This window comes from Myripristis murdjan, chromosome 23 (genome assembly GCF_902150065.1).
Source record: "Myripristis murdjan chromosome 23, fMyrMur1.1, whole genome shotgun sequence".
Lineage (NCBI taxonomy): Eukaryota > Metazoa > Chordata > Actinopteri > Holocentriformes > Holocentridae > Myripristis > Myripristis murdjan.
Window position 1 is genome coordinate 17,490,050 of NC_044002.1, and position 16,158 is coordinate 17,506,207.

General features: G+C 43.2%; 1 protein-coding gene and 1 long non-coding RNA gene across 4 annotated transcripts in view; one reads left to right on the forward strand and one right to left on the reverse strand.

Moving 5' to 3' along the window:
* Positions 1-5,267, forward strand: part of cerk (ceramide kinase) — a 39,545-nt gene extending 34,278 nt beyond the window's left edge. For both annotated transcript variants that reach the window (XM_030046214.1, XM_030046215.1), the window contains exons 12-13: positions 701-915; positions 3,679-5,267. In XM_030046214.1, the coding sequence (XP_029902074.1) occupies positions 701-915; positions 3,679-3,772 (309 nt within the window). In that variant the 3' untranslated portion in view covers positions 3,773-5,267. The remainder of the gene's footprint in view (positions 1-700; positions 916-3,678) is intronic.
* LOC115355421 (uncharacterized) overlaps positions 1-16,158 on the reverse strand; it is a 57,800-nt gene that overhangs the window by 18,713 nt on the left and 22,929 nt on the right. The gene's annotated exons all lie outside the window — the stretch shown is intronic.

Here is a 16,158-nt window from a genome sequence, read left to right on the forward strand (position 1 = left end):
CTCTCCTTCCTCCCATTTTGCATTTAATCTCCTATTTGTTTGTCTGTTTTTTTCTAAATGGGAGAAGGAAGTCGGCTCCTCTTAGTTTTGCTTGTCGTTATTAAAACAGCAGAAAGGTAGAAAAAGACAGAGGAAAGCAGGAAATGTCCAAAATATAGTTGTATATTTTTTGCCCATGTGCTGAGGGCTGGTAAACCTAAAAAAAAAAAAAAAAAAAAAAAACCTGTTGAATAATTTCACTGGTCAAAATAATACAGATATGTTTAATCGAAATTGCCACACTACCCATTTCTTTCTACTTGTGTACAGAGTCACGTACTATGTGTTAAAACTTAATTCAAAATAGCAATTTAAGACTAAATTCAAACCATTTCTAAAGAAAATACTAGCTTTTTTTAAAAAAAAAAACTTTTGCAAACAAAACCTGCTTTTTTACAAGTGGTCTTTTGCAGCTGACTCCACTGAATGCCTTTTATTGCAAACCAACTTGAAAAAAAAAAAATTGAAGCAAGGACGCTCTCAGGTATCCCATCTCAATCTCAACATTTCGAAGTGAAGCTCCAAAATGGCTCAGCTACTTCACCATCTCATGACGCATCTTTCATCCATTCGCTTTCCCATCTCTCGTTCCTTTTTCGATCTCTCTCTCTCTCTCTCTGCTCCCCCCTCACTGCTCATCTGTCTCCCTGTCTCTCCGCAGTTTGACCACTCGTTTGTGGAGGTGCACCGGGTGCGCAAGTTCCGTTTCCACCCCAAGCAGCAAGAGGCGGTTTCACTGGAGGACCTGAGTGAAACCAATAAGAAGATGGCGTTCAGTCCCATATGCTCCACCCCGCCAGCCTGCAACTACAGCTCCACCCACAGCAGCTGGAACTGCGACGGGGAGATCCTGCCTCACGCCGCCATCCAAGTCAGGTACCTGATCATGACGGGACCTTTCAAATTACTACCCAGTGGAAGTTGTCTGAGGAGGAATCCGAGGAGAGTTGAATCGGGGGCAAGAAGAAGCAGCTTCTTCAGCTCTGACTCCCCAACCCTTCAAACAGAACTGAAGAAGCTTCTTGGATGAGGAGTGTAACACCTTCAAGAATCTACAAACAACTCCAGTTGCCCTCAATTCAACTCTCCTTGGATATAGAGTGGAACTCCGACCCTACTGTAGTATATATTTTAGGCAACTCAGTCTATATATTGCCTGTGGTATATCAGGGGAAAAGGAGGCTGGAGTTGCTCAAAACAAAAGAAAGTCAAAGTGAAGTGCAAAAAGCCTGCAGACGTGGAACAATGAAGGGAAATAGCCAGCATTGAAAAAACAAATGAATTTTACCGTTATTCACCAGTCACAATTATCGTTTTTGGGTCATGTACGGAACTGTTCAAGGTTGCACTGCTGAAGTATATTCACCTTGGCTGCTGCAGAAAGGCACAGATCATTCATTTCTCCACAATAACAGCCAATTTGCCATTTTTTTGCAAGATTTATGAACGCCATGATGCATGATTCACTTTTGAGGCAATGAAGACAGGCAGCTTTGCTCTCAGCAAGGGACGGGGATCGGCAAATGGGTTTGAATAAGTGCACATAACATAGTGGGTTAAACGGCGCAAAAGGTATAATGGAAGAAATATTGAAATACTTGTGCACCTCATGCCTATTGCATCAGCTGCACCCAGACTGCCCTCTCGGGTATTACTGCTATAATACCAAATCTGCTATAATTTGCAGTCTAAATTGCCCCAAAATGTTGTGTGTGTGTCACAGTCTTAATACAAAGTAGACAAAGCACATTTATATGCCTAAGTGCGTACTGCAGTAGCATCTAATACACAGTTCACCATTAGGTGAACTCTTTGTAGTCAGTGTGCCTTAAAATGAAGTCCATACATATTGTTATGTAGTGGTGCAATGCTGTTTGGTAATGGGGAGAGAGGATAATAACGGAGCTGAGCAGGGGTGTTCAGTCTTTTTTATGCACTGGACCCCCAAGTTGACCCCCATTTGAGATCATTTTCCCTGGGACCTTTCTATGGAAAGATGTTTGCTTTGTTCCATGTTATGAGACTGTTCAGATGTCAAAAAGATTCAAAAGTGGTGAAATTAAAGCATAAACTGCAAACCTTTTTTGTATCACAACAGTTTCTAAAGTAAATTAAACTATAGTGAAAGTTAACTGTTTTGCTGAGGGCCCCCTGTAGGCCCCTCAAGGACCCCACTTTGAAAACCACCGATCTAGAGTCTCAATTACATTCCATCATTTGATGGGCTGAATGTGATACAATTGAAGCAGACCAACACTGTAAAAGTAGATATAAAATGTAAGGGCTATTATATTCAGTAAATTGTCATTGTCAAGGGAAGTCATCTTCATGCTTTAAAAAAAAAATAAAATAAAAAAAAATAAAGCCAGTTCTCTTACTTGATCAGCTAAAACTGATTCCTGTAGGCACATTACCTTGCAACGTCCAGCACTCTCAGGAAACTGTGTCATCATTTCCTGCTGGACAATGTTGGCAAGTCAACAGTAACACCACCCCCCCACCCACCCACCCACCCCCACCCCTACTACTCCTATAGGTCTCTCCACACCTCAGCTTTCCCCACCCTCAGATCTCTATACAGCCGGTCTGGCGCTGCTCGACGCATCATTTATTTCATGCTCCATTGTACTTTGCCAATGATGCATGGCGCTGTAATGTTGCTAATTTAATGGCCCTCCCCCTGTTAAAAGGCTACTCCCCTTTAATTAAAGCAGAAGTCCATCCCTTTATTGCCTCTTCCTCTCCGCTAATCGTTCTTGGAGTGAGCCAGCCAGAGTGCTGCTCGGATAATTAATGGTAATAGCCCAGGCGAAGCAAAAAAAAAAAAAAAAAAAGACAGGAAAAAAAGTAAAAATTAAAGTGAAGAGTTTTGTTCCAAAAGTGAGATATCCCCCATCATGAAAAAGTTATACCCAATCTCGTAAAATGATTTAAAGCACAAATTTAAACCGAGCTGCAGTCCTCCCACAAAGTGTCAGGTAACTCGCAGCAAGTTTTTGGTTGATGAAATAATAATATTTCAACATAATGCAGTCTCTATTTTTAAAGATTTGAAATAATGAACGGTGGATAATCTTTTTTTTTATTATTTGAAAATGGATAAATAGCATTCTGGAGGTAAACTCCTCATGTAGAGTTGAAAATTATTACTTGCATAATACCAGTTGGCGAGTAAACAACAGGTGTGACGGTGAAATTAAAGGTTGTCATCTCGCAGAAGAAAGGCACAGCCAGTCATCTTGGCAGTACACAATACCATAATAACTTCTTCACAACTTCTTTTCTATTTTAATACCTTAAGTTAACATGTAGCAGGAGTTTTAATACATTTCAATAAAGGACTCCGGCCCCATCTGTATTTTAACAGCTGTTACAGGACGGTCTTTATAGGCGGTTACACACACACACACACTGGAAAGACTGTTTCAGTTCCAAGTGTGTGTGCCAAGTCTACACATGGGAGTGCTGTTCCACTGCTTTTACATCTGCCACATGGACAGTAAAGTCTCATTGAAACGAACATAGTCATTAAGTTGATGGTTTGTTATTCAGACTAAATGATGCGTTTTGTGTGCGTGCGTCTTTACGTATGTGCGTGTGTGTATCTGTGTGTGTGTGTGTGCTCTCCCTCTCCCACAGCGTCCAGTGCCAGTTGATCAGGCTGTTTGCCCGTGGTATAGAGGAGCAGCAGCAGAGTGTGTGTGAGGATCCCTATACACTGGCTGCCCTGTAGCCGATTCTGCACCAGCCGGCAGGACTGAGAAACCCGGACCGGCGCTCCTCCTCCTTTAGCTGCTGCAGACAATCTGAGCCGAGCTGTACTGAGCTGAACGGTGCTAAGCTGACCTATTTTTGACTGTGCTGGACTCTGAGCTTACCTAAACTGGACTGAAGTGAACTTTAAGTTACATTAGGCACAATGTTTTTACATGCATATGTTATTCTTATTATGAATCAAGAAGTTGGGATGCAATGGAGAGGAGTATCTCACTCCTCCCTAATTGCTGCACCATAGATTCACCCTGTTTGCCCAGATGAAATTCTGGTGTGTGGTATAGTCACTGGCATGACATGTTCTCTGCACACAGGAAGCAATGAATTGAAGTTTGAGAAATAAATCCAAAAGTTGCCTAAAACCGCAGCAAGAGAATGCCCCATTGACAGAAAGCTGGATTCACTAATAGCTAAACTTGCTGCAAAAAGGTTGTCTTCACCACCTCCACCTCCACTGGCCTCTAAGAAACGTATATCTGATTAGTGCTCTTTACATTTGGCTAGAGAAGTCTTCAGAATTCAAAAAGTGAGCCCTCGGTGCCATTCGGGGACGCTTAAGTGCAAAATTGCTTAGTGCAGCTTTGAATTTGAGCTTAACCAATTTCAAACTTAAATTTCAAGGCAGGACAAAAGGGCTCTGAATTAATTAGGAAACGTGGACTCGCGGAAAATGAAGATAATGACGCCGAGAGGACCTTACACAGCTGGAGGAAACCGAATCGGACTGAACCGGGCTGAGCTGGACTCGCCCACAACAGCTGGTGAAAGGCGTTGATATCGCCGTGAAGGACAGAGCGAAACAGGATTGAGGCCCTCACAGCTCTGTCAAAAGACTTTAAAAAAAAATGCCTGTAAAGAAGACCAGTGCTCTGAGAAGACTGTGAGTCTGAGGGCTGAATATTGCAGCGCATTTCTGCAGGTGTATCACATATCTCCGTTCAGTAACGTCTGGGGCAGGAGGGCGGGCGGGGCGGGTGCATGATATCTGATCTTCGCTGTTTGGAAACAAAATGGAAAAACATCTTATCCGTGGCCCAGGTGAAAGCAGATATGAGCCGGTGGTGCAAATGAAAAGAGCCGGATACCTTGCTAATAAACTAACAGGCCCCCGGTGGCTTCTTGGTAATAAGGCAAAGTGGTTGCCAAGTGATTTGGTCCCTGCATGCGCTACTGCTGCTGCTGCTGCACACCTGTGGCTCCGAGCTGCGTTGGACTCGCACACGACGGCTGAGAAGTCATTCATCTGCAGGGGTTGGCGAAAACTGGAGTAGCACGGGACTGGGGTCAAACATGTGGTAGGGCTGTGAAGCTAGCCACGTTAGCTTCTTTTAATCGCAGGTCAAGCTGATCTTGATTTCACCGCGGGAAGGTCATCGGAGACAAAATGCATCAGCTTTTATTTGTTTGGGTGTTGCCGTTGCTGCTCTGCATCAATAAAACTGTATTAAACTGCATACTCAGTTATAGCTTGTGTTCTGGCTGAGCTGTGTGTGTGTGTGAGTGTGTGAGTGTGTGTGTGTTTAGTTGAGGTGTGTTTTCCACAGTCTGTTTAGGGAGGCGTTATCGCTGGGGTGTGAGTGCGTTAATGTGTTTGCGAGGGTACCGATGTGATGAGTTAGCTCTATCACAATTAGCCTCATGTCTGCCATTGTGCAGATGCTCCCGCACTGCAGCCAACACTCCTGCTAACACAAGCACCTATAGATGAGCAAAGACAGGCGCACACACACACACACACAGTCTTCCATGCACACACAAATGCTGTAATACAGGCATGCATTTACACACTGACGGTGTTTCTCTCTCTAATGGTCTCTTCACGGCGCTTTCCTCTTTATCTCACACACATTTATATCTGCACTGTTTCTCTCTGTCTGATTTCCCTCTTTCTTATGCTTCTCCTACACACACACACACACACACACACACACACTCCTTAACTTCTATCACCATAAGAGCCTGTTCCCTTCTCTGAATCCTCTCCAACTCCGTTAATACCGACTGCCAGTGTCTGCCGTGTATCACCTTCAGCACTCACTTTTAACAGCTTGTGATGTTCTTTCAAAGACGTCTGATGCTTTTAAGCACACTGACACACCCACAGACACACATACACACTCAAAAAGTACATGCAATCTCACACACACACACACACACAGGCATGCAGGCAAACATGCATGCACACATACCAGCGGTGAGGAATGTGTCAAGGTTATTTGTGATGCAGGTGATTTTGAAAAGCCAAGGGAATGGTGCTATTTCTTGCAATTTGTGAGTGAAGTAATTCAATTTATCGTGAAAATATCCATTCAGCCATTTTTCTGCACTCTCAGTGATACTGGAGTAGAGAGTCAGATAGTCATGAAGAGTAACCGGTGATTTATTATTTAAGAAACTGCTTAATAAAGTACTTGTGGATTACTATTATTATGCCATTTCATATTCTGTCATTTGCCGGATCCTCGTGAAGTCATGATGCCACATGCACACACACACACACACACACACACATATGCACAAAGGTCAGATTTCTCCTCCTTCCTCTGACTTTCTCCATCTTACTCTTTCTCCGTGAGGGGGATTTATCGGGGCGCTCTGATGTGAGTGAGATGTTTCATTAAAGAACATCAAACATCGGCGGTCTCCGGCGAGGTGGAGTGGTATTTCGAGCCGCGCTCACTCTGCACATAGTTATACTTGAATTTTTGATAATAGCGGGGCAGCGGCACGCGGCGTCCAAGCGCAATGGATTTCTATAAGCCGGCTGCAAATTTGGTAATTGGAAAAGTCACATCAGTCACATTAGCTGTGCTTGTTGAATGGTACAGAAGATGGATTTAAGATGGAAAAGACATTTAGAGGTTGTTGGATTTTGAGTGCAAAATAACTACTGACACAAAAACTGATTGTTTCTAGTGGTAACTAAGACTATGAACCCTATATAAAACCCCTTTATACCAGCAGGGGGGAGAAACTGCGATTACGCGGGATGACCAGGAGGCGTACTGCGAGTTACTTTGATGTTTTTGATGCTGTATCAACGTGTCAGAGACCTGTGAAGAGTGTTTTAGAGCCAGGTTATAATTTTGTAGCCGCTTTAGCAAAGACTGTTTTGAAAAGGTATGCCTGTCTTATCTATTTAAATCAAAAATTGCAGGCTTTTGCTGTAATTCTGACCCCAAAAATTCACCCTATTAGCCTTGTTAATGGAAGGTTTTAGGTCTAGCTACTGCTGTAAAAAATCCTCTCCATGCAGAAGTGACTAATTAAAACACAATATACAAATTTAAAGAAACAGTTCACCCCAAAATCCACCCACACACACCCACAAAGTTATTTACCCCTAGTGCAATCTATTTATCCGGGAAACTTCAATGTCATTTGGTGAGGTTTCGAAAAAAGCGTGTGTGAAAGTCTTTTTGTCCGTCGTGCTCAAACCTTCAAAAACTTCCCCCATCAATAGGTCTTTCCAAAAGCGAAAGGCATGCATACCAGACATAATCCGCAGCCCTCGGGGGGGAAGAATTTTGTTACAAACTATCTGACCCAAAGGAGTACAAATTCGGGGTGGATCAATAGGATCAGTTTGCTGGCATTCCTCAGCAGACTGGAAACCTTGCCAAATTGCACTGGATGGATAGACTGCATAGACGAGGAGTGAGAGAAATGTTTTTGTACACTGATGCCATGGTATGTGATCTCTGAGTAATTAAATCCTTCAAAATTAGGGGGAAAAAAAAATCAGTTAAAAAAAAAAAATCCTAGCTTTTTAAAATTCTGTTTGAAAAGGTGCAAACACTGTTGTCCCTCTCCTCCCCTCTTTATCTTCCCTCTCTCATTCTCTTGCCTCACCACTTCTTTATTGATTTATTCTGTGGACTGTGGTCTGCAGCCCACCGAGACTCGCTGTCTCATTCTCACGTCCCCCCCCCCCCCCCCCCCCCCCCCCCAAGACAGAAGGTGAGACAACACAACACCGAAAACACACACACTCACACACACACCCACACACACACACGCAGCTGTCCTCAATTCACCTGTCTTTAACCGAGCAAAGAGTGCCTAACAGGAGATGACGGCGGTGTCGCGTTCCCTGGACACTCTCATTCGCACTCTGTCTCTCTTTGTCTCTGTCCCACACTCACACACACACACACACACACACACACACACACACACCTTTAAACTGCACCTACATACACATATTCGGTGCATACTTTGTCACACTGTCACCAAATACCCATTTTACGCGTACATATAACATGCTCTCTTTTCTTGTTTTTTCCCTCCTCTCCCAGGTACACAGTGAACACACCCACACAAACACACTCCCCACGCTCTCAGGGGACCTTAGCTGAACACACAGCTGCATATGTTTGCTATAAAAAATATGAATCTCCTTGGAGACCGCTCTCCCCGAGATAGTCGATAAAATACGACGACAGTAGGCTCCATGCATTACTTCCTGACTCGGCACTGTTGTAGAAATCATCAGGCAGGAAGAACAAAACAAGGTATTAGCTATTAACAGAATCTAAGCACAACACAGGTAAGATTTCCTAAACGTTGAAGGTGTGGTGTAGACATTATGCAAAAATCATGATGTTGTAATGGGGAAAGAAAAAAAAAAGAACAGTGTTTGAGGCACGTTTGAGACTGGCTTCATTGTCACCTGCTTTTGTTTTATTTCGATCCGTCTTCATTCTTTCAAGTCTCACCAAAAAAATTCACAATTGAGAATAAAATAGACTAATTACAATGCACTAATTTTTACATGGTACCACTAGTGTTTGCTGGCAAAAGCTGGTGGGTCTTCATTCATCCACCATCTTTGATCTCTGAATATTATGAGCCTGGTTTTTGCCACTGATCTGGTTCCTGGCTTTCCCACTGCCAGCCTTACTTCCTCACCTTTCTTCCTTCCTTTTTTTTTTTTCACACACAGACAAACACCCACTCTCGTTCTTGCTCATGCACCCACACTGTTCTACAGTCGTGACAAGCAGGAAAGGTCTGGGCTGATAAGTTACAGCAGCAAGTATAGCTTTTGCATCAGCCACTGCCATATGACACCAATAACTATAGCAGCCAAGTCTACAAAAAAAAAAATATATATATATATCAGTATATACCATCTGTCCACAGCTGGTTAACATGAAGATAGGAGAAGCAGAAAACATTTTGTTAATTTGACTCTTGATTAAAACGGGGAGAGGCGGGGAGAGAGGGAGAGTGAGGTGGGTGGTGGAAGAATTGATTGTGTTTGAGAAAGAGAGGGTGATAGACAGAAAGAGAGAGAGGGAGAGAGAGAGCAGATATCAGAGGGATGTTGGTCCGACAGTGGCATTGCACCCACTTCTCTCTGCATTGATTGGACTGCGCTCTCTGTGAGAGATTTAGATCAATGAGTCTATAACAGTCCATCTTTTCAGTCAGGAGTCACTACTGGCCTTTTATCTCTCATCCCTGTCCCTCTCTCTCTCTCTCTCTCTCACACACACACACACACACATGTAAAGTCACACATCTCACTTGTTTCAGTTGGACAGTCCATGCAAACACGTCCGTGCTTTTATAACCGGTGTGTTTTTTCCCCCAAATCGAGACCACATTTCCTATTAATCTCATTGTGTTCTGTCACAAAGAGGGAGGCGGCCGTTTGGTCCCTCTGTACCCCGCCATGGCATCACCAAACACGTTGGAAGGGATTTTTTCCGCAGGATTTTCAGTCGTCCCACCATCTGTCATCGTGGTCAACTCTGAAAGCTTTTGCTCGGTTAGCGCCTTCCTCCTGTTTTGTGCCACAAAGCGCTGCAGCCGAATCCAAGCAGGATTTATTGGATGTAAAATGTAGCGCGGAGGCCAGTGGAGGCTTGTTGCTGACGCTCTCACTTTGTTTGGTGTTATTACATGACTATCTCAAGGTTAATGTCTCTGTGATTTATTTATATTAACATAAGCACGTTTGATTTATTTATTTATTTTTTTGTATTTGCCTTTATATTGTATGTTAAATCACACTCTTCATGTACTGTATCTTAATTTATTTAATGATTTGTCACTGCAGCAGTGATGCCTTTGTCAGTTTCCTATATATTCAGTGTATTTGGGCCCAAATGTGGACTAGTTCATGCTGGTTAAACTCTTACTCTTTTTCTTTTTTTTTTCATCTTATATAAACGTTCTGCTATCCGAGACACAGGAATTTACAGTGACAGAATTTCTCATTTAATTCATTTTGTTAGGGTTGGGCTCGGGTTCAAAACTATTATCAAAAATAATTGTTTCCAATTTATCTTTAGGAGCTGTCTTGTGTTAGCAGTTTCAGCAGCAGCAGCAGCAGAAGCAGCAGCATGTAAAGGCTGTTTGTAAAGTGATTATTTGCCATATTATGGTAATGTTGAATAAAAGCCAGCACTCAAAATGAGAGGCTCTTGAATCAGCATTAATGCAACAATTAGCAATGCTACACACCCAGCATCTTCTTAATCTTGCAAATCATAATAATCATCTTGAAGCGCTGCTGTGAAATGTAATTTAGCCCACAATGCATTAAATTCAGATGAAGTTTAAACTAATGAATGGCGGCGGGGATTTTTTTTTTTTTATGCCTGTGGTTCTATCTATAATACTGCATGAGCTTAGTTTTAATTTTTTTAATTTAATCACCTGGCTCAATAGTATTTGTGCATTAAAACAACACACATATGCACACACGCTGATATCATACTATAAAACAGACATAGAGTGGCAGACGAGGCATTTTGGTGTGATATTACATTGATGAGTCCTCCCAGTCCATTTAGGCCTGTCAGGTTGTCTGCAGAGTCGTTACCATGGGTTACGAGAGGCACACAATGATGGTGGTGGGGTGACAACAAAATTCCCTGAGAATAAGAAAGAAAAAGAAAGAAAGAAAATCCTTCTTTTGGATCAGAAATGTATACTGTCCTGGGGGCCGCTTAACAGAAAAATCTCCATCTTAATAATTAATTTTCGGAGTTAAAATCTTAGAACGAGTGTGAAAATCTGCCAGTGGGATGAGATAATCCCACTTGCTTCCAGTGTTATTCTTGTTGCCAGAATTTTCTTGAGTCAAGTGTCATTTTCTTGATACTGATGGCGTGATCTGCCCTTTTCTGCCTTGTGTCAACACATTTATACTTCTTTCCAAATAAAGAAATCCTGAACAAGCAAGACTGCATTGGAAACAAGCGGGATTATCTCATCCCACTGGTAGATTTTTTTCCCCACTTGTTGTAAGAAAACCAGGATTTTTAACACTGAATAAGACACTAAGTGACTTGTTAAGAAGGAAATTGAATTGCAATGATTATTTCATAGACCGGCGCTATGTACAAATTACGGCTGTTTTTAAGACGATAATAATATAACAGTCTTTTCCTTTTGTCACACTGTGGTGTTCCCATCATAGCCATCAGCAAAACACTCTGCAGAGCCATATTGTTACCGCATGTCTCTGAAGTGAGTGAAAAAAAGTTTGGGAGCAATTAACTTTGTGCTCATTTTTATGGCAAGTAATACGATAAAGTAACTCATTACTCTCAGAAGTAACTTTCCCCAACACTGCGTTTTACAGCATCCTTGCTGTGAAGCTGTGGTTGAGGCATTATGAATGGGTTATAAACCTGAGTGTGATTGGAGTATCACCCCGTTCACAGTGGCGCTGGGGCCTCTGCCAGCGTGGTGTGCTGCAGGAGAGCACTTTGTAGTGACAAGTCATTACCTCGGTTGGCGCTTTGTTAGCAAACACAGGATCTGTTCCTGAAGCAATCTACTCATTACTTGTTAATCACTTGAATAGGAGGACCGGTTTGTGCAGACATTCATACTGATTCACACATGCACACACACACACACTCTCTCAGTGAGCGTGTTGGACTTTGTTTTCTGCTAAGCACAGAGGTTATTGTGTTCCTAATGGTGCTTGAAGTAATTACACCCTGTAATGTTACTTGCCGTCTAGTCCTCTCCAGTGAGCCCCAGCATGGTCGCCCAGAAGCACCATCCACACACACCACCATTCTCCCCTAAATTACTCCATTAGCCAGAAGGCATCTGCACTCTTTTCGCCCGGTGCTGGAATATGAGACATGCTTCACCAGCAGCCTAATTGACTGCATTCAAGGGATAGCTAAAACAAACCGGGCGGTGGGAGTAAACACAAAAACAAATTATTAGTTATAGCTATCGTGAGATGGCTGTATATTTATGCGCGTGTATGAGAGACAGAGAAAGACACAAAGAAAAGCAGGCCTTCATAAACTCTGCACAGATCATAGGGGGTCAGATTTAATGCCCTCTATCTGACCGATGTCCTCACCCACAAAGGGCCTGACACACCGAGCCCAAGGACAGATGTTGGCACTTGTTGGGCCAACAGCTGACAGCATTCAGCCTCAGGGAATCAGGACACGAGAAGAAAGAAGTGCTTTCAAGCTAGCAAGCGAGCTAACCAGAGAGAGATAGGTGTTGTAAACAAACCGTCTTCCACAAACAAAAAGCCTTCAGGCTGACAACAGCAGAGCCACTTACAGCCTGTAATCAGAAATATTCCCGTTTTGTATCACAAAAGTTAACAGATTCAGATTCTTTATCTTTCTTGATGCATGAAACGTCTCCTGGCATGACAAGTTCTTTTGTCTTAAAGGATAGTTTTTTTAAGTCTATTCCATTTATTCCAGTCATGGTCATTGTTGAGCAACAGAGGTAAAATACTGTTGTGCTACAGAAGGTTTGTTTTACAAAATCAAGTGGTGTTTATAGTCCTTGTTGTTACATTCCCTCTAACTAAAGATAACTGGCAGTACAGTATGTTCCTCAGCAACATGCCAGCAGGCCTAACCAGCTTACTTGGAGGTATCCTCCACCGCACCAAGATGATTGATGAGTTTTGGCCCCGTAGACTTGAATTGAGCTGTAGTTGTGGAGCTTACGCTGCACCTCCAGTACGGCACACCGGATGGCTCAAGGCGAAAACTTAACCTCCATTGCTCAACTTCACCCGGAATAGATCTCAAACATGTTACACATGAAACATAATGTGAAGTATGAATGTAAACAATGCAGTGCTTACAATGAAACATTGATATTTCTGCATCAATGTGCATGTCGTGGAGTTGCCGAACACACTTGTCTCCCAATGGTCAACCAATCAGAACAGTCTCACATGGTCTTGAAGCCAAGCTGAGATTCTTTAGCAAGTACACAACACCTGCACGAAGACCCTTCTTTTCTACCACAAATACACAAGAGACACGGAGGCATCATTTTTGTTGATGTATACAATACAAAACAATACAAGACAATACAATATACTTTATAGTCACCGTGGGGAAATTTATCTTGGATTAAAATACTGCGCACAATTGTATTCACAGCTGAAGTGAAACAAACATATCATATATATTCATATATGCAAAAAACAGCAGTGGCTGTAGCAGTCACAACAATAAATAGCCCATAATCCACCTTGCACATTACAAAAATAGTGCACTGTATGGACAAAAGTATTGGGACACACCTCTTAATGATTGAATTCAGGTGTTTAATTTAGTCCCATTGCCACAGGTGTGTAAAATCGAGCAGCTAGCCATGCACTCTGACTTTACAAACATTTGTGAAAGAATGGCTCGTTCTAAAGAGCTCACTGAGCTCCAGCATGATATTGTAATAGTTATGTAATAGGATGCCACCGCTGCAACCAGTCAGTTGGTGAAGTTTATTCCCTCCTAGATGTTCCACCACCAGCTGGAGGTGGGATTATTGCAAAGTGGAAGCGTTTAGGAACCACAGCAACTCAGCCACCAGGTGGCAGCACCACGTAAAGTTACAGAGCGGGGTCGCCACGCGCTGAGGCGCATAGTGTGTAAAAGTGGCCGACGCTCTGCTGACTCAATACCTGCAGAGCTCCAAACCTCTTCTGGCATTAACATGAGCACAGAACCTGTGTGCTTGGAGCCCTTTTCTGTCCCAGCATGACTGAGCCCCAGTGCACAAAGCAGCTCCATAAAGGCATGGCTGGCTGAGTTTGGTGTGGAGGAGCTTGACTGGCCCTCACAGAGCCCCGACCTCAACCCCATCCAACACCTTTGGGATGAACTAGAACGGAGACTGAGAGCCGGGCCCCCTCATCCAACATCAGTATCAAAGCTCACAAATGCTCTTCTGGATGAACAAAAATTCCCACATACACACTCCAAAATCTTGTAGAAAGCCTTCCCAGAAGAGTGGAAGCTGTTCTAGCTGCAAAGGGGGACCAACTCCATATTAATGCATATGGATTTAGAGTGGGAGGTCAGAAAAGCTCCTGTAGGTGAAACGTGGAGGTGGTCCAATACTTTTGTCCATGTAGTGCACATTGCACATATTGCACACATCCAAAGGCGAACACCCTGAAACTACTGCATAATCCCCTCAGCCTCTTCACCTCAGGCAGCATTGTTAAAAAAAAAACTGTTAGAAGTAGGAGCAAATGAGTTTAAAACGACAAATAAAATGATTAAGCTTGCAGTGTGGAACTCTGTATCGTCTGTCAGAGGGCAGGAGCTCGTATTCTGCGTGGAGGATATGTGATGGGTCTGTCATTATCCTCTGAGCTTGCCTAAGTACAGACTGCTGACAGATAATAACATAAAACACACTTTATTCAGGCGCACAACATGCTGCATGTCAGCTGTAGTGTGTGCGGCGTGTTCGCAGACAGCCTTTAGCAGGACCTCGGCTGGCACCGGCTCTTTGAAGTTGTTTCGGCGTGTCCCAGACTTGACGCAAAAGCACATTTTCAAAACGCTGTCCCTTTTCTTTCTTTTACGGCAAAGATTAGCAGGTGGCAGAGGAGGTTAGAAATGTTTCTATGCCGCCTTCTTGGAGTCTGTTGAGAAATGATGCATTAAAATCCAATATTAACACACCTCAGCTGCTGTGACTGAAGTGAATGCCACTACGGGGCGGTTTTCCTCCCTGGAGAATTCCACCTGATACCTTTTCTCTCCAGTCTCGAAATTCCCCTGTGACCCAAGTCTCAAAACCCCCTGAGGGTTGTTTTGTTTTATTTTATTTTAGCTTCATACAGTTTTCATTTTCTCATGCGTCTATTCCTCGCTTCCTTCCTCTTATCCATTTGATGTCACAGGGTTGTTTTCCGCGTGTCATTGTGGATGATTGAGGCCTGTTGCTGCCGTGTCAGCCGTGCTCCAGGGGAGTGCTCAGCAGGACATGGACAAACAAACACTGTCGCCTTCTGTTGGGGGTTCAGCCAGCATTGGGGATGAGTGTGAGTGTGTTTTGCGTGCGTATGCGTGTATGTGTGTGTGTGTGTGTGTGTTCACCCCTGGGGGTAGACATCTTATCTCAGTGGCATCGGGGAGAAAAACAGGCCGATATGTCGGTGCAAAGATGTGCCGTGGGAGAGAAAGGATACAGAGAGCTTCTGATTTACCCGCTGTGACAGGACAAGAGGGCGTCCCACTTTACTGTGCAGCCAACCATCTCTGTCCAAGTCTGGGAGAGACGGAGGGAGAGAGGGGAGAGGAAGGAAGGAGGCAGTGCGACGACGGGGAGAGTTGTACAGCACCGAAAATCATTGCGCCAGTCTATACCGTTGTGTGGAATATCACAGCATGTCACCATCGAGACGAGTACGGTATATAACTCGGTGGTGGTGAGACAAATCCAGCTGCAGTGAGAAGCCTGAGAATTGTGTCTTCAGGCTTTCCCAAAGGAGGGGAGAGTTGTAGATGTGAGATGTAGAAGAACACACCCCCAGTTACCTTCCGCTGAGCGATATATCAATATTAAACTAATATCGGGATATAAGACTAAATATTGTCTTGGATTTTTTATATTGTAATACAGTTGTCCCTCGCTATAACACGGTTCACCTTTCGCGGCCTCGCAGTTTCGCGGATTTTTTTTAGTGCAATTTTGCATGCTTTTTTTTTTTTTTTTTTTTTTACCGGACTTATTTTTCTACAAAGGTTTGATCTTTGAGAGTGTTTAAACAAGAGAGAAAAGTGAGAAAATGTTAATGCCTGTCTGAGAAAAGTGTATGAAGTGTGTAGTGAGGGGTTTTACAGCCTTAAAACATCTAGAATAATTGTAAAATATAAAGCTGACTACTTCGCGGATTTCGCCTGTTGCGGGTTATTTTTAGAACGTAACTCCCGCGATTAACAAGGGACCACTGTATTGTTTTTCCTGGTTTTAAAGGCTGCATTAACATAAAGGGATGCAATTTCCTGAACTTACGAGACTCCTCATGTTGTTCCACTGCCATATCCACATTACTGATGATTGTTCATCAAAAATTTTGTGTGTTTAAAC